The following is a 27,544-nucleotide window of genomic DNA, read 5'->3' on the forward strand; positions in this document are numbered from 1 at the left end:
ATTTAGATTCTCGGGAAATAAAGTTAGCTGTTTCCCAGGGAACCAGTCTTTAAGTGATTTGTTATATAGCTGGAAATTTTGAAGCAGGAAAGTCATTAAACCTCACTTTAACAATGGTTGTCGGTCAACATTCCAGGGCTTCTGATATTTTGCGCAGTTGGAGAGCGGCAAAATTCAGGTAATTCCGCGTAATCCCGCAAAATTCACAAAAACACGAAAATAAATAATGTTTTTTCAACTTATTTGGAACTTATTTCAGCTATAGAGTCTATTTACTTGCCGTAAACATGCAAATTTATCTTGGAACTTCGTCACTGAAATGTGTAAACAACATCCCGAAACTACCAGGAGTAGGTTATGTTGCGAAAAACTGGGCACTAGCCATGATGTTAAAGGCTTTGCCATTGGTTCATTTCTGGAGCGTATTGTTGTTGTAAGAGCAAATGATGACCTCTGTTAGAAAAACGTTAAAAACGCTGGTCTGATCGGCGCAAAACCGATCGATTTCTAGCAAAATTTGCCTTGAAGATAGACACAAATTGGCCATTTTTTACCGATTGCTTTTTGGGAAAGTTTGCCCTGAAAACTCCCACGAAATTCCTGTGAAATTGGCCAATTTTTCCGCCAATATGCCCCTAAAAATTCCAGTGAAATTTGACTTTTTGTCTCGCGATCTACCAGAAGCCCTGACGTTCGCAGGTAACAGTGCACCGTTACCCTGTGACATCATAGATTTTGTAATGTTGCCTGCTCACATTTTGGCAGGAAACAGTTTCATTGCTAGATGTCATGTGATTTTGAAGTAACCAATGAGAGCTCACACTGTTGAGAAAATATTTTCAGCTGTATAACAATAATTATTTATATTGATTTTATTACCTTTCAAGACTGTTATCTACTAACAGTCCTTTTCATGTAAGGTCAGTGTTCTTCCCAGCATTTGTAAAGTGCAAGGGTATTCATAAAGCTTGATCCAAACAGGCTGTTGACAACTGGATCTTCACACTGTGACCAGTGACAATAGTCATTTTGTGTAAACAGAGTAAATCCATATAAATAATAACCTGCAAAAAGGCTTCTTAAAATGAAGATTTTGTTATGGGTTAATATATCATTGAAAGTTGTTAAGCCAGGCTTGTGCAGCAGTGAGTGTCTTTTCGTCAGTTCAAGCACAAAACAGGCATCCAAGGAGGACACTGATGGTTCTTAGTTTTGACCTGTTTTTTTAATTTTATTTGTCTAGGTGACTACCACAGTAACAACTGCCTTTCTTCTTGTTAAAATTATACTGACACAACTTGCGGTAAGTTAAATTGTTTCCTCAGGGTGTAGTTGTTCTGCTTTCCAATATTTTTTTGAGTATTCTGTTTTTGAATGACATAACGTGTATTGGGTGGTGGGGATTTTTTGTAACTGTAAAAGACACATTATTAAGGTGACAATCAATGCTTTGAGGCAATGCAGAAGTATGCCAAGGGGAAATAAAATCTAAATAGATTTTGAATATTTTAGTGCAAAGTGAAGAATAAAACACATTTATATTATAATTGATGTGTTGATTGTTGTGAGATCTGCATCCCACTTTTTCTTTTAATATACATTTGGAAGCTTTTGATTAATGACTTACCATCAAGGTAACTCATAAAATATCTACCGTGGCAATTTTTCGTTCTCTAAGCTTCTCTATCTTTAGCAGCTGCTTTTACAGTTTCCTTTTGGCATTACTTTTGACCCTATGAGAGCCACAGGCTTCCACATAGCATCGCTGTTGAAACCATTTCACTTTCCTGTTTGTCTCCTATCACCCCTTGCCATATTTGCTAGTTTGTTTGTTTTGTTTTTAAGCCTGTTGCCTGTTTGTAGAATGCTTGCAGTTAGCTACTACCATATTCCTAGGTAGACTAGTCCATGGTCCTAACCTTTGAGCTTTCCCAGAGCAGCTTGCTTGGTTTTAGGGCACCATCCAGTTGCCATGGCTTCCCCTGAATCTGTTACAGCAACCTCACAACATGCATGCTTCTGGTAGGAGCTTTATTGGACAATGCTATTTGAGATGTTCAGAGCCTCATCAGAAGCATGTGAACCAGTGTCATTTTGGTGGGAAAACGTGATAGCTGTCATAATTCTACTACGAGTTTAGCAAATAGAAACAAATTATCAAATTAATGTTTGAAGTTTTAACATTTTGAGATTGGGAGAAGGCTTAACCTCCTTGGATTAAAGATAGCAGTGCTAATTAATGTTTTTGGTGAATAAAAAGTACAATGAAGCTTTCCAGGGTGTCTATTTTTTAGAAAATACATGAAAAAACGTTCTGTCACTGTTGATAATCATTCTCATCCTCGAATCTAAAGGTCTCTGATAACTTCGATGGAAATCGAATACTACTGGTGTAAGGAAATTTTTGTCAACAACAACCTGTGATTTAATTCAGATGTATTTATCTCTGCTAACACTGTTAATTTCCTATTATTTTTCTGTGCAGTCTTCCCCAGATAATGGAAACTTAACTCTGTATTATGTTCTGGTTTTGTCGTCTCTGGTGTTGTCTTGGGTGGAGTCCTGGGTGTTTGATGTTAAGGTCAGTACATACCCTGTAACAGCTACATTAAGAGTAAGTACCGTAGCTGTTTTTTTACTTTTAAAGTAATAATATTCCCACAATGTTAATCTGCAGTTAAATGATGAAGATTTCCTCAAATTTTTGACAGGTTTTGTAACTGTAATTAAATACAGAACCAATAAAAATACATTCAAGAAGTTTTGAAGGTGGAGTCATGCATTTGAAAGATTTTATTTCTTCTTCTTTAAAAATGCTGCGTCTCAGTAGTCTTTGATTTTGATTGGTTTTCGTTTGTATTAAACCCATGATATGTTCTCAAAAGTTTGTAGTGGCCGTGTCAAAGAACTGGTAGAGATCTCATTTGAAAGGGAAAGCTTGCAGGATTCTCCTTGTAACAGTTTCTTAATTTGATGTTTTGGTTATAGGTAATTCCAGCAGAAGTTAAAGCAGAACAAAGAATCCATCAAGGTAATGTTTGTAACAAATTAGTGTGCTATATGCAGTTGAATGAGATTAATCATGATGAGATAGTAGAAACAATTTAGGAGAGAAGAAGGTCTACAACTGAACCGAGTTTTATTATTTCATCTCCTTCCCACAGAAGAGAGAAGACCGCTTCTTGGTGAGGCATTTCGTGGGTAAGAAAATTGAACAAAGAAATATATAAATCAGCCGAAATATTGAAAACGCTACTGCTTAATACGCTCTTCCTTCAAGCAGTTTAAAGTAGCCAATATAAAACTAAGAGTGCAACCATTATCTTTTTTTTCTTCTCTTCTTTTCTTTCTCCTCACTCTTCCTCTTTTACCTTCCTTTTCCTTTGCTTGTGTGATTTTCAGGCATATCGAATGCTAAAAAAAACTTCCATTGGTTTTGGTTCGTTCCCACTCTGAAATGGCTGCAAATTTCGCTAGATACGTTTTCAAAAATACAGCTAGAAATAGATAAATAAAATAACAGCTCTAGTTACTAATGAAATCCTCCGCAAAGTTTGGTTAAAACAACGTTTAGCTTTGTTCAAATAGCTGATGAAGAAAATTTGTGTGATCTGTTCCAGGTATAATACTCCATATTCCCTGGTATCGGAGCATAGTTTTTACACCCCAGAAGGTTGGTTGTCATATAATTTGTTATTACATAAAATTACTCTGATTTTAACTATCATAACATCCCATAACTATAGCCCATTCACGCCTCAAGCTGTGCTTAAAACTGCGTGTGGGGAATCGCCATCTTTGTACCATTTGTGACGTCATCAGTCGCTTATCAAAGACGATTTTGATGCATAACTTGTACAGGATGAAAAATGAAACTGGGTGTGGAAAAAAAGAAACATATAAAATCGAATGGTCCTTTTGAAAGAAACTTTTGTGTCATTACTTCATCAGCGTTTTCTCAAGAACTTTTACCTCACTGGAACGAAAAAATAGGGGGAAAAAGGGAAATAAGAGGAAAGAAAAGAGCGAGGAAAAAGGCGAAAAAAGTCTTTCTACAGTCAACTCTCTCCAAGACGGACACCTTTGGGACCGGCACTAAGTGTCCGTCTTAGAGAGATGTTCGTCTTATAGAGAGTCAAATAAAGGGAGTAAAGAAAGGCAGGGACCAACTCTAGGTGTCCGTTTTACAGAGGTGTCTGTCTTATAGAGGTGTCCGTTAAGAGAGAGTCGACTGTATTTGCATATGCCTTAGCATAAAAGCTTTATTTCCACTAAGAATGAAAGGAAATGTAACGATCCTTTTTCAGTCAATTAGTGGGTAAGCTGTGCCATTTGCCTCTTTCTGGGCAACGTTCCTAATATGCTCGCCCGAGTGACAATCCCGAGGGACTGCCAGCAGTGTTGAAAAACATTTTGATTGTACAGTTTTTGTTGTTGTTGTGTTATGCCATCCTAAATAGCAATTTATGAAGTTATAGCAAAGCTTGACAATATGTTAAATTCATGATGGCATTAATTTAGCCAGTTTTTATCCTCCTGTCCTACCCCTTCCTGCCATTGCCTATGTGTCCATCCGTCGTTTGGTGGAGTGTCTGTTTTGTTATTTCCTGTTTGGATGTTCTTGGAGGTTTATTTTGTGCTATCTACTACATACGGATTGATATGGAAAGATCGCACAAAAACGGTAAAGCTTTCGAGGCCCTACCCGTGCTCCGCCTAAACACAACTTTCGCATTTACTTGATCAAGCGCATTTATTTAGAACGTATTATCTATGTAGCTTACTTTCAGCGATACGGAAGTAAACAAGAAAACTTTGCTTCAGTAAGTTTGCGCGATTGCCCTCACAATTGTTCAGCTATGATGCTCATTGTCATTTGGTTTCGTCCTTTTGGTTGTTTTTGTTTTCAGCTTCTGACAGCGAAATCGAAAGTGACTCAGAGGAACTGCGTAGGTCCCAACCTGTAGCAGCAAGATTTTCCCCGCAGGTAATGAAGAAGTCAAAGGTATTACTGTCAGCCAGTTTATACAGAGCGTCGCTCTTTTGAGCAAGAGGTCGAGGGTTCAAACCAAGCCAAACCGCTAACCACTCCAGGGTCTTAAACAAACTGTTATGATCATGCTTGCTTGCTTTGAATACGACCTTTTGTCAGTTCAGACTGACTATCGCGTTGTCTCCCTTATAACTCCCATGTAAACTCGAATGCATGATGTAGTGATCTTGTCTCATCGATGCACGTGTGTTGGAAGCTCGCCCATCCGCGACTTTAGACTGACTCTGATAGAACAGACTGCCTAGATGGTAGGGTTTCGTCCGGATGGGATTGCTTTTTGCGAATGGAGCAATTTGGCGTTGGAATTAGGGCGTTGACGAATCCTCGACGACGACGGCAGTGAAAATATCGTCGATAAAGTAAATTCGCCTTTGTTTCTTTCCTAACTGAGTGTATGTTCTTTCAAACGTCATGACATATAGATTTAGCTAGAGCTGAAGGCGAAGCTCCAGTTTATGTACTTTAAATTTACTTCAGACAACGGACTTTAAATCATTGCAAATAAATCCTCAAATCTCTACTTAACTTTAGAGGGGAACCATATGACTGAAAAATATAACTTGAGCCTGCAATCAATTAAAAACTGACAACTGGTCAGCGGAAAGCTAAAACATGTGACCTCGATGAGTTGGAACCTGAGCCCGCAATCTGGTCATGTGACTCTGGTCAGCGGATACCTTGTTTTGACAGCTGTCAATTGAACATAATATGGATGTCTGCCATCAAGTTAAACACAGGTTACAGGCTCCAACACAAGCTAGAAAGTTTGACATTTCACATTGGTTTCTCTGTGGTGTGGACGGACGGGCGGACGTACGTACGGTCACGTGATTGCTAAAATTCTTCGGATAGACAGATTACTAAATTTTCTTAGGTATTGGGCTCCGCTATCATCGCGAAATGTGCTTAAAGTGCGTTGCATGGACATGCACCACTTTTCATCTGTCCGTCGTTGTTGCCTCCACCCTCGTCATTTCGTAAGTTTCCTAATTTTTCAAGAGGTACACTTGTCTCCATTCTTTCTGACGGCTCCAACGCGTAAGTAGAAGCACCGTTACATTTTCTCTAAATTCAACCCGCTTAAAACGGACCCCGTTAATACGGACGCTTTCTATGCCACCGCCCCCCCCCCCCCCCCCCCCCCGCGCTAGTGTTTTGTCTTAACGGGGTAACTGAATTGTGCTCCATGTTAAGACCCAAAGATCTGACATAGAAAGAGGGCTAAAATTGCTGAGTGATCAATTGTTTTCTTCTGTAGGATCTACAATTAATTCAAAAAAGTAAAGAAACTTTGGAAATAACTTGGAATTTAATGAATCTCACCGATGGATGGAAATCAGAAAAAGTCAAGGTATGTTTATAATGCAGTAGTTCAATTTAACTGGAGGTCTTAGTTTTAAATTTTGTTTTATTTTTCTTGTTCATCTACTAATTAGGATGGAATTGTCGTAGGAAGTAGATTGCTGCCAAGTGGAAAGAAAATCTACAGATTAAAGGTAATTTGATAAAAAACTTATATATATTTTGAGGTTACAGACTTAACTTTGGAATAATAATTTTGGGAGAAATTAATACTTTTCTTGTCAAAGGCAGTGTCAAAACGGGATATTAGCTCTTAAAGGTACTATCTAATGCCGGCCTTTTGTTATTTGTAGTCCTCTTTGGATGCTAAAGCTGAAGATGTATTTAGTCTGATCATTCTACACCCAGAGGATGCTTCTAGATGGGGAGGAAACATCACTTCTTCCTACGTAAGTTGTTCATCCCCAGTTCAAGCTTCTCTAGGACAGTAATAGTTGGAAGCTTAAGCAACGACGACGGCGACGCCAACGAGAACTGCAAAAAAACAATAGGTTTAGATTGGCAAAACAACAACTCTGCACGTGCATCACTCTTTTTTGTACATTTCTTTGGAAAAATCTGAAACTATCGCACGTATACTACAACCTTACAATATACGTATTGCACACAAACGTACAACCACTTTACAACGACTACTTACTAATGTCAAGGACAAAGACGAACAGGATGACAGACAGGGAGCAGTATACAAGATCAAATGCTGCGACTGCTAGGCCACTTACATCGGTAAAACTGGTAGAAACCTTAGCATGCGACAGACCGAACACAAACGAGCAACAAGAAATGGTGAGGTCAACAATCACTTTACTAAACACCATTTACAGACGAAACATCAAATGGACTGGGACACTGCCACGTGTATTACGTATTCTACAGACTACTATCAACGACTCACTTTAGAAAGTTGGTTTACTAACTTTGAACAAACGCCGCTGAATTGTAGTCAACAGTTAACGGCACCGTACAAACGACTTATTGACGAAGCCAAGCAAAACTAACTACTAGAGAATGACTGGACAACCGACAGTTTAACTAACAATAAATGACTGTTTAATTGTGACTGTTTAAACTCACCAATGACATAACAAGTCTTCATAGCCAATAACGTCACAGCTTAACTGACAGACGACCAATAACATCGCGACTTAATTGACCAATGAGATCAATAACCAGTTATACCATCAACTGACGTACCGCACAGATTGCCGAAACGTCCCAGTCGTCTCTGTTTAATCTTCCTGTAGCTTTCCTCGGATCCGATTGACTGTCCTTAGATCTCAAGGATATACTTTCTACTGTAATTGGCTTTTTTTCCCTAGGTTGTTCGCCAGATTGATCGTCATACTGATATTGTTTACAATAGTGTTGGTGAGGCTGGAGGAGGCATGGTCTCTGCTAGGTGAGTAAAATATGCGCCGATCTGAAAGCCAATGTCCACAGTAGGCGACAAAATGAGTTGAGACACTTCGCCCTCAATGGACTTTTTGACGTTTTCCGGACTTCAAAAGGGGAAAAGATAGCTTTTCCTCCCCAATCCCCTCCCATGCAATGTTGTGCCACTGTTCGAGCTACCTTTAGAAAACAAGAAACATCCCAACTTTGAATGGAGGAGACAGGGGAGAGGTGTGGATTCTTATTTTCTCTGAAGTTACCCTATTTGAGTACAATGTCTCAACAATTTTGTCGCCGAATGTAGCTTCACTGTGAAAAACTTTAACTTTCACATCAGCCAACACCAGGAAGCAGTTTATAATTATCGGTGAACTTAAGAACACTTTAAGTCGGTCAATATAACTCTTTTTGTTTTGGGTGATATTTCATATCTTTTCTGTGATACCTCCATCAGAGAACCTCCTTGCTAATTATTTAGAAAGATAAACGTCATGCTGTACGAACAGGCCTATCTATGGAATCTCGCCTTTCAGATCACTAGAATTATTTAAGGATAATTATCGAAATATCTTATTTAAAGAGCAGCAGGAATTACACCATTTCATAGTTTAATCATATTCTTGTATGTATTTCACTAGCCGTATCATCAGCTCTCATACTCATTCATATTGATGTAGAACTTTTATATTTCCTTAGATTTATTTATTTTGTACTTAGACTTTGTATATTCGGAATCTTATGTTTTTTGCAATTTTAATTTAGATAGAGGGCTACAAGTTTACTAGTTTCTGTAACCATTCCGTGCTACCCTCTTTAATTTAAGTGTATTATTATTATTATTATTATTATTATTATTATTATTATTATTTGTTCGGGTTCTGGTAAAGAAATAACGTTTGCTGGGCAAATCTATGATAGCAAAGTCTGCTGGCAGTTCTTGAACCTCAGAAGACTAAATTTAAGAAATGTTTATTAAGTTTATCGGTTTTCTTATAAATGTAGAGGAAAAGCCTCTATCTGGGGAGTGTTAATTTTATAAATTTTATACCTATTAACCTCCTAAAGTGGGAGAGCGTCGGAACCTTTGTTAGTGGCAGGGTGACAGCATTAAAAAGAGAAAAACGTTGACACCTTTTCCCGCGCCAACAGTGCTCATGCATGCTCTAATTATCTCGCTTTATCTGAGTTCACCCGGCTGGTTTTTATGGAGATGAAAGTTGGCCCGGCTAGGAAGGTGACATCGGCTACTCGAAAAAGGGTGACCCTGCTAGGCAGGTTACCCTTCTAGCTCAGCAAACTTTTTGTTTCCCTTGTAAACCGTTCGCCAAGTCTCGTGAAGAAATGAAAAAAAGTTGGCTTACCTACGGTAGCTCGGGTAGGCGAGTGACCCATCTACCTGGGACAAGTTTTTCTCCATGTAACTATATTTATTATTCATACAAAATATTTCCCCGTTTCTGATTGGTTAAAACCACACGTCTAATTCACCATAACCAGCTACTGTTGACCAAATTTGGAAAGAATTTTGTCATATTGAACCGATGACGTCAAAATGACGTCAAAAGTGCAGCCTGGTTGCAGGTTACTGAGCCGTTGACTGTGAAAACCTGGGGACGAGGTTGAGTTGTTTTGGTAGTTAGAACAAAATGGCGGAACATTTTACTCGTTTCACAGCGAAATATTGTCTAAAAACATGGTAAGAATAGCATGAAGACGGACGACATCTGCTATTTGAAGTATATTTGCAGACCTGAACAGCCCTTTATCTCCTTAACTTCCCGATAAAGATGCATTATCGATATAAACTTACATCGACCAAGGTTATCATGATTTAGCTTGTTTTTAAACTTGAAATTATTTTGAAGAAATAATAAAACAATTATTGATTTCGGCTTTCGTAGGATATCAAGAATTCTGCAGATCTCGGAGGGTGTTATCACCCGTCTCGATCTGCAGAACTCAGCCTCATTCAATAATTGCTAAATATCTTCTATCTGTAAACGGGCCTCAATAATTGTCTTCCCCCAACAGCTGGAAGACCCAAATCTATCATGGCTTGTACTCTCGTTAGTAAATGTGTACACCTTATTTTGTTCAGGGATTTTGTGAACCTTCGCCGTTGGGAGAAGAGAGGAGACGTATTTCTGTCTTGTAACGTAGCAACTGAAGTTGATGAAGCACCGCCTAAAAAGGGACATATAAGGTGAGACATTAGGGCCATTTATACCAGGAAAAATAAGACGCGTCTTACATAAGACGCGTCTTAAATAAGACTCGAACTTTCCGTATAAACGGCACATTTCGTCTAAAATAAGACGCGGCTTAGCTAAGACACGTCTTATTAGATAAGACATGCTCGTATAAATGGTACAGTTCGCGTCTTATTTAAGACGCGTCTTATGTAAGACGCGTCTTATTTTTCCTCGTATAAATGGCCCTATTATCACAGAAAGACAAATAATTTGGATCACAGCGCTGGCTGGATGACAATGATATTCAGAAACTGTTTATTACAAAGTTCGCTGTGATCAGCCCTTTTGTACGTGTGGGAAAAAAAATGCACTTGAGTGTTACGTGTGAAGTATCCCACGAGTGGCTTGATTTTTGACAGGTGCCTAAAAACTTGTGTGCGTACAAAGAAAGATAAAGGCACGATTAGGATATTCATGGTACAGTGAGTCGAACTTCCACTAATGGTCACCTCTCTACAACGGCCACCGTTTTTTTGGCAGACAGTCCATGCATTCACTCTTGTTTCAACCTCTCTACAACGGTCACCTGTCTACACTGGTCACTTTCTTCTGTCCCCATGGTGGCCATTGTGGAGAGGTTACTGAGCAAATCCTCGCTTGCTGATTGGTCGAGAGCTATGGTCTATGAGAGTATAGACATGGAAATGACGTAACCGTTTAAGCAGTGCGGTTGTTTTACTTCGCAGGAAACTAAAAATAAATCGACCACAATTTTCCATGGTCTACACTCTTATAGTCCATAGAAATGACGCCATAAAATGTTCAAAACTTTACAGTGAAACCTCTCGCCTGCGGCTCATGGTTCCACTTGAGTTTTGAACATTTTATGACATCATTTCTATGGTCTAAAAGAGTGCAGACCATAGAAAATTGTGGTAGATTTGTTCAGTATACTCGTATACCACGAGCGGGCTACAAGCACTGCCAGGATATTTTTCGTGAGTACAATTACCCGCCACAGAATATGCAACGGGTTTCTAGCTCTCTGATTGGCTGTATTCTTTTTTTGCATGGGATGTTTAGAAGAAAACTCTAATTTTTTAGTTTATATAGCACTCCCCCACCTCACCCCCGCTCCTACTTAGAGGGGCTATGTTACTAGGATCTTGCTGTTTTTAGTCAATTCTGTGCTTACGTCATTGCTTAGTGTCTTTACCCGTACACATAATGCTCCCATGGAGTTAAGGAAAACATATCAAACAGATTTCAACAGGGAGCACCGATCATAATTAGTTGGCCCACTTTTTTCAATCCATGTCCATCCTTTTCATCCGCAGCGACAGACGACAGAAAACAGTTTCAATGCCTAAATATATTTTTTAAATAACAAAAGTGGACCATTATTTTTGGAAGTCGATTGATGCAAAGACAGGTTGTTAAAAAGGCAACCTGTGGCGTGAAATAGCTCCTTTTACCCTAAGGACTTCATCATGGCAGTTTTCTTAGCTCAATTTCTTATAACTGAAGTTTGTTTGTTTGTTTATTTTTTCAGAGCTGAAAATGGTCCCGGTGGCTGGGCTATGCGAGAAGCCGAGGGGAATCCAAACAGAACTGAATACGTCTGGTTGTTTGATGTAGATCTTAAGGTAACAGCTACTAGACAAGCTGGGTTTTTTGTCTTAACCGTGAATTCAGACGGGAATCAGCAGGGTCTTCACACAAGGGCTCTTGACACGAACTGCTCATGATAAAGTTGTTTCTCCTCTTGCCTGTTTTAACAGGGCTGGCTACCACAATCGGTCATCGACACCGCCATGTCCTTTATGTTATATTCTACTGGGCAGGGACTGAAGACCTTTGTCCGGGAAAGTCTGGGCTCAACAGAAAACCAGCCGAGAGAAGACTAGACGCAAATGCTGAGGGTAGTATTGATGGAATAAGAAAGGCGCCGGCCGCCTTTACATGGAAACACCTTTGTTTGTAGCAAGAACGATATGTCTCAATAAAACTTGCGCTTTTGAGGGGCACATGGAAGGCAAGAATGCCGGTTGCTTGACAAGTTAAAATCTAAACTAGGATATTTCGTTTCTGCCAAAAAAACGGTGGCCGTTTGCGAATTCATGCCAGTTTAGTCGCGCGAAAACCGGATGTTGAGGAAACAAATCGTGCATCTTGTCGGCAAAGAAATTCTGTGTAAGTAGGCTTAAAACCATTCCGATCTCTCGACGTAGGCTGTTTATCCTATTTTACCCACTTCACCGAGAAGGGAAAATGTATCCGCTACTGTGTCCTAGTTTATGTTGGTTCAACGAAATTAAATTTCTGAAGTTTCGTGTCCTGTTGCTCGGCTCTGCCAAGAGCGCTTGTTTTGAGATCTTTCCACCGTGATTAATCACAAAGCGATCGCTGAAAGGACATTTTTTCAAATTAAGATCTGTTTAATTTACTGAGATTTTACTTTTTTTTTAACTCCAGACGTTGTTTTCGATAAAAACACAAGTTTTATAACTCGTGAAAATTATGTGATATATGATGATATATGATTTAAATTAGGAATAAATATTTTATGCAATTTTGTTGGAAGAATTACGTTTCATTTTGCAGGAGTTTTAATTCACGGACCATTAGAAAACTTATGGGGATGGAAGTTAAAAAAATATATTCATGCAAGGGAAAAGATACTGGAGAAGAGAGAGAAATACGAATGAAAAAAAAAATGAATGAAAAAAAAATTGGCGCAGCTCGAAATTTCTCCACCCCTGCCATAACTTTTTCAATGGTCTGACCCTAACGGTATCTACACGAGAAAAACATATCCGTATGGCTTGGAAAATGTGCTAACTTTTCCTTGATGTTTCTCCTTGTTCAAAAACTGACGTGCAGAAAACTTGTCGAGTGCAAAATTTGTGTCGGTCCGAACGAGTCAGAACAAACAGAACAAACACGCTTGATTTTCAGGTCCTTAAATTAAATAGCAATTAGTCAACAACACTCGTACGGAACCTGAATTTAATAAAAGAAAATAATCAAACAAAATGTCAAGGTAATCAGAAGAAATTTTGGGAACTTTCGGGGTCTGATTGTTGCATCTTTTCCCCTTGTCCTTCGCGTCTCAGTTCTTTTCTCTAAGTTTCTTCCTTTTTTTTGACGGCCTATTAAAAGTTCACTGTTGAAACATAAACTTAAGGTGGCTCGATACAGTTTTTCAGGGTCACAATCTTTGTTTATGGTGACGTAGTTTATGCCAAGGAGTAAACGTTGCATCAAGAAATATCTGAGCGAAAATCGGGGAGTGCCCCTTAGGGGTTGATTTCCATTGTCGCGTAATTTTAACGTGCGTACGTACGTACGTAAAATTTACGTTCGCAAATAAAGGAGGCAATGCATGAAATGTCTCTCGTAAGCGTAAAAGTTGAACCTCGCTCAACTTCTCATTTAAGCTCAGCATTTTTTATCTTGCCTCTATTTTATTTACGTGATTAAAATTTACGTGCGAAGCCAAAAACGCGTCAGTGGAAATCAAACGTTACTTACCCTTCATCTTTTGTCTCCACGACGCTTAGTACTTCCCCGGGCCCTTTTCGCTAGAAAGGGAACGCGCGAGTTAATGACAAAATAAGGTGCGAACCTTCTTGTGAGCGAGAGACTATTAGTTGTCTTAAAAAATGACCCTCAAAACAGGGAAGAAGTATTTCAGCAATCACAAAGCTTAGTAATGCAAACCCAACATGATCCAATTCTTTCCCGACAAACCTTAAAAGCATTTTGGTAAGACGAATCTGGTTATTGGCCCGCTATAAAAATCTTAAAATAACGTTGTTCCATAAGTTGCATATATAATATTGCAATATAAATATGTTAGCGAAATATTTTATTCTGGAAATCAAAATACTTTATTCCTGAAATTAATTTAAACTAACCAAAACCCATTGTCTCTTATATTAACTCGGAAACCAAGATGACTTCTACGCGGATTAGCTCATTTGACACATTGTGCCAGGGCGAAAAGAAAAAAGGACGACGTTTCCTTGCACTACAACTGAATCCCGCGAAACGGCGACGGGGAACCATGAGTGGCGGTTCGAGAAGGTAGTGTTTCCTTAGTCTATGTTCACATGGCATCAGGCGGATTGTATACCGGCTGAAAAATATGACCGGGCATTTCGTTCACACCGGGCCGTTCAACATCGTCTCTCAGTTCACGCGGAAATGACGAATCAGGCTGAATTTTTAGCTTCAGTGGTTTAACCATCTGCTCATGCGCAGAGCGCTACATAACCAAATTCTAAAACGCCAAGCGACCATGGTGTTCATACTGCGCCGATCAATTGCAAATTTTCAACCTTAACGGCTGAAAATTTAACCTCGATCTTTGCATTCAAATTTTTGAACGGCTAGGCGTCTAAATATTTGTACGGTTAGTTCATCTGGTTCTTTGTGAACGTCAGCCTCTGGCTTCTGTCGGTTTTTTAAATTTCTGTCGGAAATTTTAATTTTGAATTTTAACTTATAATTTGCAGCTTAAGAACCCGTTTCATCCCGGGTTGAGTTCTATTTCTACGTCAGATTTAATCTGACAAAAATATGCTCGAGTATTAATGTAACTGTAATATAAACTTCACTGCACGGGAAAAACAAAAACGACATGGTATGTATGACATTTGTTGAGCCTAAAGTAGCAGTCGTGTCATTTCATTTATGGGTAATTATTTTTTACCAGAAACAAAACTATTTCAATCACCTAACAACGTACTATCTACATAAACGTGACCTCGCAGTAGTTAAAACATTGCTTGACAAACGAGGATTTTTTTTATCGCAATCATCTCTCGACTAGTCAACGAGATCGCAAAAAATGTCTCCCACGAAGGGACGCGAGCTCCTTGAGTAGACCGATCCCTGTTGATCCCTGATATTAAAATTGTACCTGCACGTGGAATTCAACTCAAGGAGAAATTGCCTACAATAGGCCAGTTGCACTAAGAGGTCACGTGACCAGTGCTTCCTTTAAACAATGAGTTGGAATCTTGCTGATGCCAAAAATTGACAGAGCACATAAAAATTATCTTACAACCGAAATTTGAGAGGAAACGCATTTAAGGGAGATATTTTATGGCACTTTGATTTTTCAACAAAGTAGTATGATTTGTATTGGCCGCCATGTTGGAGGGCATACTCTTGCCCTCCAACATGGTGGCCAAAACTACTTTTTGCTTATATCTTGATAAAAGTTTGATAGTTACTCTCAGATGTGCTGTAAACGTTACCACATCATCTTTTCAACATTTCCCTTGAACTTTAAGTGCAAAATTTGTGTTCAGAAAGAGGTAATTCATAATTTTAAAATAACATTTTGGTCACGTTTGACAAACCAAATCACTATTATTTTGTTTAAGATATGACCCACTAATCGTTTTTTGAAGGCAAAATCGTATAACTTTCATTTTCATAAAAACGATGTAACATGACCTCTTAGTGCAAATATAAAAAGATCCAAATAGAAGCGATAACGTTTGCAAGGACGCAAATTCATTTTTTTAAATCAACGTTTTCACTGGCTTTATCTTGCTTAAGCTCCCTAGTAGCCTGAGAAAACAGCTGACATTTGGCGACGCTACCACTGGTTTCCCCGCCGGGGAAACCAGTGGTAGCGTCACCAAATGTCGGTTGTTTTCTCAGGCTAGCTCCCTCGTGATGATCAGTGCTTGAGATGGCGGATAACGTTTCCCTATTGTCCGGTTCTGAAGCTGAGACTGAGTCATTTTTTCAAACACGGCCAGTTAGTGAAACCATCGTTTTTTCAAGTGACTATAAATTACTCTGCCCGTTTAGTTTTCTTCTAATCGACTATTTATAATCTGTACTGCTCATCTGTGTAATTGCAATGGAAAGCTTGATAAATAATTATCCTATTTCATATATTGTCAGATTAATTGAATTGTAAATCACATCTGCTGAGTAGAGTTGCCATTCCACGTGTTGCTCTCATCGTCATCATCATCTCTGTTGTAAAGACGGTGGACACCACCCTGCTCACGCACTGTCGCACCTCCCCCCGGACCTCTCCGACGAACGGTAGAACCGTTATCAAAACTGCGAAGCAAAACAAAAAGGAGAAAGGATTTATATTAGTCTAAAAGGTTCGATCCACAGTAGGGAGTGAAGCTTCAAGTTCGCTTATACTTTATATAACACAGAAATATGTTTCCCGGTTTTTTGCTCCCACCCGACACAGCTCTACCGAAATCTGTGCGTGATTGCTGCCCAACAACTCCCCGTGAAGTCTTTCAAGCTCACTTTATTAGTTTGTGGGTTTCCCATCCATTTCAAGTTTTTACAAAGTATCGTGTTCAGAAAGCGAATCCTTTCTGTCGGTGATTAGACTAATGGATGGTGGAACACCCTACCATCTTAATGCTGCGAGACAACCGTAACCCAAAACATGTCGAATGTCATTGTACCTCCCCAAACTTAACTAGGACTAGTAAAGCGAGTAAAATACGTGAGTCGTCGTGAAAACCTTCACCCCCTAGGAGAGGCCAGACGCGGACGGGAGAAAGAAACTCTCCTCGAGAGTGGTTTGTCACGCGTGCGCGTGTCTTTCGCTCGCTCTACTATCACTTAGGCTACGTTCATTCGGCACCGTTTGAATTTACGACCGCTTGAGAAATTGAACGGCACTTCGTTCACACGCAACTGACGAACCAGGTTAAATTTTAACTTTTGCCAGAGTTTTTACCATCTGCTCATGCACAGAGCGCTACTTTAGTGATTTCAAAATGGTGTCTCCTAGCTGAGTAACCACGCATCCATGCAACCGCCCCTTTGCCGTAGAAAATTTTACACGGTTATGGTGTTCTTACCGCGCAGGTCAAATTTTCGACCGTGAAGGATTTTTAACGGCTAGGAGTTTAAATTTTCGTACGGTTAAGGTGGTTCCATGAAAACGGAACACCTACGCGCACGAATTTTCAAACGGGTCGAAAATTCGTCCAGCGCCGTGTGAACGAGGCCTTTCTGAGAAAATTAAGATACCACTCTTAGTCTAAAACAAACATTACTCGATCTTACCTGGACTGCTGTGACTGTTGAGTGGTATTTTGACGACCTGATGATGTTGGATTGTACGCTCCTCTGGAATGATCTGGACTTCCTAAGAAAAAGGCCTTCAACAAAGTCATCAGAGTAAACAGAGGCGAAAGGATCCAAACCAAAATTTCCGAGAATGAGGAACTTCCTGATGGTGTTATGGCCGTGCAGCTTTTCTGTAAGATAAAATAAAAGGAGGTCAGGACCTTCCTTATTTGCTGCTCACTATTGTGGATTTTCCAACAAAAATCAATCACTGTGATACACACATACATACATATCAGTATACGAGTTACAATCAACTATCTTTATGTGCCAGACGCATTCGTAGTATAAGTAAAATAATTACATGTTAAAGCTATCTCACGTTCTGCAATTGGTCATACTACTGGTCACTAACTTAGTTAAAGAAAAACTATTAAACGCAATAGACTTATAGATCTTAATCTTCAGTTCGGCCGCTACAAATGCGTCCGACGCGACATAAAACGCCATCAAAATGTAGTTTAGTTATAGTTTTCAACTTGGAAACCTTTGCTATGGGAATTTGTTTTCCTTTCTAAAAAAATAAAGTTTATAAGGCAGTAAAATAATTTTTCTCGCTTTTTCAGTCTACAGCAAGAATGCCATACAACGCGCACCGCAAACTCGGCTAAGAGGCATTTGAATTATAGTTTTTGTTCTAGAAGCAACAAACAGTTTTCACCCTTTATACATGTAGCTCTTTATATATTTGCAGTTAATTCTATAACAAGCTGGTATAAAATGCTTGCATTTGGCTACAGTCACTGAGTAACCTTTGACTATGGTCTAAACTCACCATAGCAACGACAAGAGTTGAACTTGGTACCAAGCCTAACTCGGCTAAAGTCTTGACTAGATCCCCCTCAGTCAGTTCTCGTCTGGGGTAGGTTGTGTACAGCGTCACGGAACTTGTGCTGGGTCCGAGGTGCTACATTCAAACAGCCCCATATATCTTTGTTAATCGTGCATAAATACAACCTTAAGATACAGTGGAACCCTCCGGTTACTACGGACACCAAGGAGCCCATGAGTACTCATGGGCCCCTGTTCCCGCCGTATTATCCGGGTGTGTGTATTAAGCGGGCTCTCACAAAAAAGGTCAAGGATACATGTTTTATAGATATAAAGACTAAGGCCCTGTGTGCATAGCGGTGGTGGACTTCAGGTAGGTGAGGTAACCTGCTTAGGTGGGGTAACCCGCCTGTCCATATAATCTCTCATTTTAATTTGATCACGTGTATATGATAGGTGAGGTGACCCGCCGCATGGTAGCTCATCTATCTGGAGTCCCCCACCTCCATGTAAACAGGCCCAAACCAGACATTTTTACGAGAAAACGTTGTTTAATTTCTTAACTGTAACTGTCACAAGTTCATCCTAATGAAACCTCACGATCACTCATCATAGTCTCGAACCAGTTTTTAGTTCTGATACTACAATGGAATGTGTGACGTTTTACTGATGCTTTTAGTATGCGACTCAGCTAGTTTGACTGAATTTTAGGGAGAACATTTGAAAGGTCATTCACTAAGTTTCTGGTAGGTTTTCACACGTGAGATATTCAGTCATAAACAGTGCGCAGATAAAAAGTGCCCGTAAAACGGGGATGACGATATAAGGGAGTTTATGACTCGGGACACAGTAAAATGTTCGTAATCCGTATAAAACTGCTGTCCGTATTAGACAGGTTGAGAACAGATATGAGCTTTTAACGCAACTGTCCGTTGTATACGAGTGTTCGTATTAAGCGCCAGGTGTCCGTAGAGTGGGTTCCACTGCATTGAAGAATGGTAACATATGAAAAATGCAAAGGTCGGGCATCATGTTAAAGTAGCAACAAAAAATAACTTACATTGATAATAAACTGTTGTACTGTTTGCAGGGGAGTATCAGCTGGGAAGGTGTTTGTAACGGAGCTGCCGTCTGGAAGACGAAATTGGAGGCGAGCAGAAGTGCTGGAACAGATACAGCAATAATTCCGTGATAATCTTAACTAACCAACCAACCAACTAACCAGTTAATCAGTCAATAAACCAATCAATCGGCCACTCAAAGCCCATTTTTACTGAACCAACTTTATCGGGAATTATTTGGGAAAGTTAAAAAAAGTGTCACATTTTTTCTCCCCTTTTGGAGGACATCTTGCAGCCATGGATAATATTTTTACAAATATCATGAAAAAAAAAATGTTACTTTGAACCAAAATAAATGAGCATTCACGGTTTATCTAGTAAATACATCATAAACTTCACTGTTTCTCTGTGATAAAACAAGGCCACATGAGTAATGTAAAACAGTCTGTCATCAGTCAATAAGAGAAGCCTCGATGCACTGGATTAACTAGCCAATCAGTTGGCATATTAACTAACCTGTTCCTAGTTGGCTCGTTAGCTCAACTGGTAGAGCGCTGCACCAGTATACTATCGCAGAAGTCAAGGGTTCGAATCCCGTCCGAGTTTTGAATTTTTTCCGGGCTTTCTTTTCGCAACTGCAAAAGTTACGTCTATAACTGCAATGATCTTCTTCCATTTAATTCTTAACCGCTCAGTTCCTAAACATGATTTTCGTATAAGCCAATCAGCGTTGTTTTACCTGTCACTGCCTCCTGAGGAGACAGGAGAAGGAGCTGAAGAAGTAGCAGCAGCTTGAGTTAAACGCTGTCTTTCTTGCAGCTCATTCTGCCTTCTTGCCTCCCTCTCAGCTCTGTCTCGTGCAATCTGTTGTCGCACAGCTTCCCTGTGTGCACGCTCCTTAGCTCTGTCTTCCTTAATCTGATTAACAATATCTTGGGCTTGCCTCTCCTCACGTTCACGCTTGGCTTTTGCCAGCTCTTGTCCAAGATTTCGTCGGTCACTTTCCTTCTTTTTGGCCTCCTGAAATAAGAATTTACTTAGCTGGTAAATATGATATTAAAAAATATTCACTTACAGATATGTCCAAAACTACAGGGAGAAATTTTTTAATAAGTACATTAAGAAAGAACTTTCCGCCAAGATTCGATGAGCCTAAAGAAACAACGTTTTGCAGTGTTTATGGTGAATTCCCTGCCCTTGCGTAACGTAATTGAAAGGAAAATGTAAATGAGCATTAAATCTCCTAGATATTTTGTTTTGCAGATCATCATGTAATTTGAACCAATCCATCCGCACATTAGTCTGCCCCATTTATTAGCACTACTTTCAAGTGAAAATCTTGTTATTTCAAGAACAAATTCTTGGCTAATAAACTTTATAATTTGGTTAGTAAAAGTTATGCTCACTAACGCAAAGGTTAGTTATTCAAAAAATTAATTTCAAGCCCTGCTTGAGGTGACGGCAAGTGGTCCTTCAACAGAGGTTCACCATAAATTAGCATGATCTTTAGCAGTGACATCACCTGAGTTTGAAACAAACCAACGCAATTTTTGGGAGTAGCTTTACTGGTCCACAATCAGTCTTCACCCATCTCAGTCTGTATTTTCCAACAAACATTTAAAATAAAGCCAAATTAAGTGTACCAAGAGCTTGATGGCCGCTTAATAGAGGTGACAAGAAAAGGAGAACTCTTGTTGATAGAGGTTTAATTGACTACGCTAGTCTTTTCTGCCATTATTAAGGGACTTTAGGGGATGGTCGCTTGATGGAAGCTCAACTGTTATAGGACAATCACGACTTTTGGGGGGCATATACAGTAGTTTATTTGTGGCCAGAGTAGCTCATTTGCGCCCGAGCAAAGTGAGGGTGCAAATGATGCTACGAGCGACACAAATAAACTATTTGCCCGACAAAAGTCAGGTGATTATCATTATTATCAATACACAAGGCCAAATTGCACAAATTTATTTCATAAGGAAAGACTGTTTAACATGAAATTATGTTGCGGGATGCAAATTCCATTTACAGCCCGCACTTTGCCGTTTGGCCCGGGAAAAGGAGCGTTTTATAGAGGGCAGTTTGTCATTTGGCCATGTGTAGGGATAATAATATTCATATTTGACTTGGTCATTTGTCTTTCCACACTCAAAACTCAAAACAAAGTCAAAACTCCAGCAAGTGTACACGTCCTAAGAAATCGGAAACTAACTAACCTTATTAGTTAATAATAGTGTGGATAACGATGCAAAGGAAGCAATTTGGATGTTGACACGTAGCATACTTTCTTCTGACTTATTTAATAAACCACATGGGCACTTTCCAAGCTAATTTGTGGATCTGGTGGCCTCTAAACTTACTTGATTTTCTTGCTCTTCTTTTTCCTGTCTTCTTCTTTCAATAAGATCTTTTGCTCTAAACAGGTAAACAGAAAAGAGAAAGTCAACAACACAGGATTGCGTTTATTTCGGACTTAATGCTCGCTTGATGAAAAAGCACCATAGTACCCTCAAGAAACTTGCTTCTACACAATAAAACATGGTATGGTTTTCGGCAGAGGCTACTTTTTGAATTCCAGAATACGGTATATATCATAAAAAAGCACCCTCTGCTCACAAGATATAATTTAGTCACATTGAAATTTAAAAAATCACATTAATAGCTTGTTAAGATATTCAACATTTTGTGAAGTTCCTGAAAATATCCATACCCTCCCCCCTTTCCACACAGAAGAGATTGGATTCCAGGGGAAGGAGGGGGCATCAAAAAGTAAAAGAAATGCAAGAAATTTAAGTTGAATTTCCAGAGGAGTGGAGGGTCTTAGAGCTATTGTTCACGCAGTTGTTCTACATACTGTAAACATATCAGACGTGAATCTAGGACAAAATTAATTAATACCAACTGATTTCCTAGACGAGTGCCTAGGGCACAAGCTTCTAGAGGGGTCTGGGGGCATGCACCTCCATGAAATGTTTGGATTTTAACTCCCTAAAGTCACCTTTCCTGGGTTTCTGAGTCATTCAGACAGGATACTGGCTGGCTTTTAACTTGCGAAAGTTTTTTCATTAAAATTTTTTTTTATGAAAAATCTGATTGATTCTCTTAAAATAGTGGAAACAGACATGGATCTGCGCCTGCACGTATAATGTAATGTCTAGCTGTTAAATATCTAACCTTTGAACTCTTTCATTTAATGACTTCTCCTGGTTGCTGCTGTTATTGGGTTCCTGGGAAAAAAACACACTGTTATTTCTAAAACATCTGCATAGAAGTCCAAACAAATCAAGAAAACCTTCAACCAAATTTCATGTAAGACTTGAAAGAAAAACCTAATAAAAGTGATAAGCCACGAGTGTTGTGTAAAGTTTCATTTTTATTAAGGACAGTTTTAATAAAAAAGGGAAGAAAAAGTTACCTCAACCTCAAGGAGGTCAGACATCCTATGACATCTACACAACGTAGCATAAGTTTGCATTAAAGTTTAGACATTAGGGCTTAAGGTTAGCAAACAAAAGTGAATGAGTCTTCAGATAGTCTTTATAAGGAGCCCGCCCTACCATAGGTCAATGTCATTTGTAGCAACCCACTAAACAAAACAAAGTACTTAAAAAGTTACAATTCCAACAGCCACGCAAGAAGACAGAACAAATGGCGTTAATATTCACCTGTGACGGTCCTGGGACAGCCGGTACTTCACTTGATGTCTCTTGTCTTGTGCGCTGTTCTTGGTCCTCAAAATGTTGGTTTGAACTAGAAACCTCTGGACTTGTTTGAAGTACGTCGTTGGTGGATGTGGGTGTTATTGTGCTATTATTAATTGGTCTTGACTTTTGGTGAGTCTAAAATGGCATTCAATAGACAATGTTATGTATGTCAGAGTTATAGCTTTCTTGAAAGCTTATAACTTATAATACATTACTAACTTTTCTTTTTAAAAAATAATATAAAAATCACTGTATAATAACCACACACAAATACGATAAAAAATGAAAACATAATTTCTCTTGCTAACAGAGGAAGCAGCAGTCATGATTTTATCACAGAAACAAGCAGTATTATTTTAAAGTTAGACAATCATGCAAACATGCAAGGTTGTTATGTACTGTGTTTGTATTGCTATGTAGTGTTACATGTAGTACCTCTAATGCCTTGTTTGCTCTGGAAACAAAGTCATCAACTGGGAGGTCTCCACCGATAACCTCTAAAGGTAAACCATTTTCACCAATAAAGTATGTGACAGGGATACATACAATGGGGTCTTTAAACGCTGTTAAGGATTTGTATATAACCAAAGTGTCTAAATTATAGAGACAGATAAAAAGTGACAGGTGAAAACTCAGCAAGTTTTTCATTTTAGGCGAGAGTTTGTCTTGTTGTGATAGACAGTATCAGCTGTTTAAACTATTCTAAAGTTTGGGTTGTGGCTTCTGAAAAAGAGAGATGAGCAACAATAACAGTAATCATTAATCCGAGCAGAATGCTGTGTGTTGTAACTTATGTTACATGGCTTAAAAGGTAGAGGGTTTGCTCTGCAGGAGTTCAGATGTGACATAAGGCCTGTAAACGCATCTGTACCTGCAAATCACATGTAGAACCAGGGTAAAAAATGTATTTATTTACATACATTCAACAGTTCATGTTCTACTGAGAAAAGTAACTGAAAAAGGATACAGAACTTAGAAAACTGATTGCAGTCCTCACTAAATTGGATTAAAAGAAGCAACAAATAAACAAAATGAAAATTTGAATAGTATAGTTCTAATAGTAATAAAATAATATATGACAAATGTGTGCTAGAAGCCATGTTTGCAGTCCTTTTATACAGGAAAAATGTATATATTACTTGGTGGTTGTTACTTAAAAGGTTGAAAAGTATATTAAGTTCTTCTTGCAGGTGAAGAATTAATATTACGTTTCTTCTCACCTCTTATGATCCAGTTTAATAGCTACACATTTATCTTTGGATAATGTCCCAGCAACCTAAATAATTAAATAAAACATAAGAGCCTGTTATATCCACTGTAAACAGCTTAAAGAAGCTAACTTTTTGTGATAATTTGAGGGAAGGCGATTATTCGAGGTAGGCAATTATGTCAAAGATTGCTCACTGGAAGTTGTGCCCTAAATATTGTGCTTTATTATCCCATTACAGTCAAACCAGGTCAAGCGTTCCCGTCGCTAACAAACTAATGAATTCATTAATGGAAAAATGATTTCGTTTGTTGATTCAATAATCCATTCATAAAATGAATAATCCAACAGTCAAATTGGACCTCGACTTGATAATTAAATGTTGATTTGGTTTGTGAACAAAATCTACCAGTATTTGCTTCTCTTTTCCTGCCGTATACGATTGGGTTTTTCATTGCCTTTAATCAAGATAATAGCTAGAATAGACAGACCGCAAACGCAAAGAAACTGACAAAGGCCGGGGATCGAAATCCACCAATCACCGCACATACACTGACCTTAGTTTGACCATCCTGTTTTCTAAGAGGTCAGGTCTGTTGCACTGATTACTGGCAGCAAAATGGCGTACATGTAACAGTTTGTTTGGGTTTGAACTTCAGAACTCGCCCCCACTCAACCCTTAGAAAAAAAAGGAGAAAAAACAAAATTCTGAGGTCGACTTGTGGAAAGTGTAGTTTTTCAAAAAAACGGTAATCGAATCAACATTCAATTATGGAAGCGAGGCTAAATATGAATATTGGATTGTTCATTTTATGAATGGATTATTGAATCAACGAACGAAATCATTCTTCTGATAATGAATTGATTAGTTCGTTAGCGACGGGGAACACTTGACCTGGTTTGACTGTAAATCAAAAAATTATCGCATCAAATAAACTGAACATTTCTTAAGTGTTTCTTAAGTGTTCCAAATTTGGTTCCTTGATTAGTTTTCAGAGCTTGAATAGTCACTGATCAGTTTTGCTGGATCTGATTCCACTTTAACTTGACAGAGAGGGAATAAAAGAAAGAGAAACCTGGCAGGAGGGGTGGGGTGGGGGCGATTATTCGAGGGCGGCAATTATTTTAAATATTTCCATCAAAGGGGGGGCGATCATTTTGAGGGAGACGATTAATCGAGGGATGGCTAGTCCCCGAGGAAATACAGTATGCATCATTCCTCAAAGCATTGTGACACATGTAAAGGAAGTGGACTGGAATAATTGCTCCAGTATTAACTCATGGATACTCATAGCATATCCACTAAGTTCGTAATAGGCACTTAGATATACAAATGTGGCACTCACTCACTGACCCATCAACCCACTCACTTCCTCACTCACCCACCCACCTACACACTCACCCACCAACACAATCACTCACTCTCTCAACCTGAACACATCCTCATTATTACAAGTATTCTATGCCCGAAATGAGCACCCAATATTATAAAGGGCCCTAGGTTTCTGTTAACATGACAAGTGACAACTTACCAAATGTCCATCAAAAACCATGTCCTTATCTAAACTAAAAATTCCCACAGTAACAAAGCCTGAGAAAACAGCTGACTTTTTGCCATGCCACCAGGCCAGTAATTTCACTGCAAAGTGATATCTGAGAAATGAACCCAGAAATTCCACACTGATGATGTGCTAATGTCAAAAACTGAGTACTGGTTCTAATTGGTTGAAAATTGCTTCAACTAACCAGAAGCACTAGCTAGCCAGAACTGTGATATGTCATCAGTATGGAAATTCTGCATTCCTTCTGATGTCATTTTGCAGGGAAACCAGTGAAAATTTGGCTGTTTTCACTAGGCTAAATGTAGCAGTCATGCTCATTTGTGTAGCAACTACAAATCTGCATGTGTCACAATTTAAAAAAAAAACATGACAAAAGATTGTAGAATATCTTAGCTGCCACAGGCATTTTCAACTTTTTCATGTATGGTTCATCAACTATTGCCATTAGCAGGAATCTTCTTGCCAAGATTGTGAGCACGCAAATGTCATAACAGAATTAGTATACCACTAAATTCTTTTTTTATCATCTGAAATGCCAGAGGGTTTGGATATTGATGTATTTATTGGGTATTACAGTATCTTAGGCATTTTTACCCTGGTATACAGTAATTTGTTGCCAAATTTTCAGGTATACAGTACTCTGCATAAGCATATGAATTTAAATTTTAAGAATCAACCATTAAGCAGGTTGGTATTTAAATTTTTCAGGACAAAAAAATCAGATGTATTTGTATCCCACCACCCCCCCACTGGCTGGACCTAGGAGGTTTAGGTAGCATACATGCTACCTGCTGGGAGTAGGAGGCTGGAACCAAAGAAGTGGTTAAAAAAGAGATCTGTTTTACACACCTTAGGATCAGACCATACTGAATTCATTTTTTGCGTTGCGTCATTGTCACCTGCAATGAAATGATCAGTTTAGAAGCTGGAATTTTAGAGGGAAAAACTGTTTTTAAGTCATCTTTGGATCAGGTTTGTGGCTTTTTTCGGCAAAGTGACAAGTATTTATCTGAGGAAATTTTGTGGATTTTGAGTGAAAAATCAGTGTAAAGATGCCAGATTAAGGAAATTCAGCTGGGGACTCTTTAATGAAAGCAAAAAACTTGAAAACTGGAACACGCAAGTTGAAAGCAATGAAAACAAGACAACTGAACAAATTAGCCACCTGCATTGCTGGCAGTGAAATAAAAAGTCAACAGGAAATGGAAGAAATTAAAGCCATTTTCGAGCGTTTTCAAGGACTTCAGGAAATAACCATGGAAATCTTGCAAGAGTAAAGGGTTTTGTATCTTTTGTAAGTGGGGTGTTTGTTGTACTACCAAAGAAACAGGTCAAAGTCTCCTGGTTTTAGATCTCCAGCGGTTGGCATCTCTGAATATTTTACCACAACATCAGTGCAGGTCCTTGCACACGTAGCCATTCCTACAGACAAAGATTTCCATGCACGAAAATTCAGAGCTCCTTGTGCTATGTGTTGCTTAAGACCACATCCACCTCAGTCGGGCGGGCGTGTGAAATTAGGACGTTTCATGTGGCAGTTGTGCAACAACAGCAAAGAAATGTACATTTAAGCGCAATGTATGTGCAAAGTTGTTGTTTTGCTAATCTTAACCTATTGCTTTTTGGCTGTTCAAGTTTTGCTTAAGCTCCCTTTAATTTGCTCCCATGGTAACGTAACACTTGTCCTCTCTATTGCAACAACTTGTACTTATTAATAAGCTCACTTATATTATTTTCACTTTTTATATAATCAGATATAAAAGATTCAGGTAAGTTGCTTTGTGAATCACTGAGTACAATTACCATCAAAAAAGAGAAAAAAAACTACAAAATACAATTTGAACTAAAATAAGGTTGCTGTAATCCAAAATAAGTCGACTTCTTCAATATGACCATGATTCATTCATGTTGGGTGAGACTTACCTTCAATGTAAACAATAAATAGTAATCCGTTCTGTCTGGATTTCCCTATAGCCTCCGGAATACTTCCCATAAACCACTCCATGGTTTTCTTACCTATTCCGCCCAGATTATGGGGAGAAAATTGAATAAAAAGGAGTTATTCGTCGATGAAAACCACACTGTTTCTTTCTTCTTGCATGAACGTGT

At 38.8% G+C, this 27,544-nt stretch overlaps 2 protein-coding genes across 2 annotated transcripts in view; one reads left to right on the top strand and one right to left on the bottom strand.

The window, feature by feature from the left end:
* LOC140930506 (stAR-related lipid transfer protein 3-like) overlaps nt 1-12,585 on the top strand; it is a 17,612-nt gene extending 5,027 nt beyond the window's left edge. The window contains exons 4-16 of the mRNA XM_073380224.1: nt 1,244-1,303; nt 2,486-2,581; nt 2,989-3,031; nt 3,165-3,201; nt 3,621-3,673; nt 4,911-4,987; nt 6,312-6,404; nt 6,490-6,549; nt 6,709-6,804; nt 7,735-7,814; nt 9,906-10,010; nt 11,552-11,645; nt 11,781-12,585. Coding sequence (XP_073236325.1) covers nt 1,244-1,303; nt 2,486-2,581; nt 2,989-3,031; nt 3,165-3,201; nt 3,621-3,673; nt 4,911-4,987; nt 6,312-6,404; nt 6,490-6,549; nt 6,709-6,804; nt 7,735-7,814; nt 9,906-10,010; nt 11,552-11,645; nt 11,781-11,906 — 1,020 coding nt within the window. The 3' untranslated portion in view covers nt 11,907-12,585. The remainder of the gene's footprint in view (nt 1-1,243; nt 1,304-2,485; nt 2,582-2,988; nt 3,032-3,164; nt 3,202-3,620; nt 3,674-4,910; nt 4,988-6,311; nt 6,405-6,489; nt 6,550-6,708; nt 6,805-7,734; nt 7,815-9,905; nt 10,011-11,551; nt 11,646-11,780) is intronic.
* Nucleotides 12,586-15,760: 3,175 nt separating this feature from the next.
* Nucleotides 15,761-27,543, bottom strand: LOC140929384 (UBX domain-containing protein 4-like). The gene is made up of 13 exons (XM_073379183.1): nt 27,359-27,543; nt 26,285-26,334; nt 23,887-23,942; nt 23,634-23,662; nt 23,102-23,220; nt 22,628-22,801; nt 22,137-22,189; nt 21,323-21,377; nt 19,705-19,985; nt 18,965-19,067; nt 17,909-18,040; nt 17,071-17,264; nt 15,761-16,092 (listed from the first exon to the last, which is right to left on the bottom strand). The coding sequence occupies exons 1-13, from the start codon at nt 27,438-27,440 to the stop codon at nt 15,945-15,947; spliced, it is 1,476 nt and encodes a 491-aa protein (XP_073235284.1). The 5' UTR covers nt 27,441-27,543; the 3' UTR covers nt 15,761-15,944.
* Between the last annotated feature and the right edge of the window lies 1 nt (nt 27,544).

Source organism: Porites lutea, chromosome 3 (assembly GCF_958299795.1).
Source record: "Porites lutea chromosome 3, jaPorLute2.1, whole genome shotgun sequence".
NCBI lineage: Eukaryota > Metazoa > Cnidaria > Anthozoa > Scleractinia > Poritidae > Porites > Porites lutea.

Bases quoted from the DNA above. Each gene is read 5' to 3' on its own strand.
- LOC140929384 (XM_073379183.1), bottom strand. From the start codon at position 27,440: ATGGAGTGGTTTATGGGAAGTATTCCGGAGGCTATAGGGAAATCCAGA. The intron at 22,190-22,627 runs GTGAATATTAAC...TTTTTTTCCCAG, and splicing joins CTGTCCCAGGACCGTCACAG to GAACCCAATAACAGCAGCAA. The intron at 19,986-21,322 runs GTAAGTTTAGAG...TTCTTATTTCAG, and splicing joins AAGAAGAGCAAGAAAATCAA to GAGGCCAAAAAGAAGGAAAG.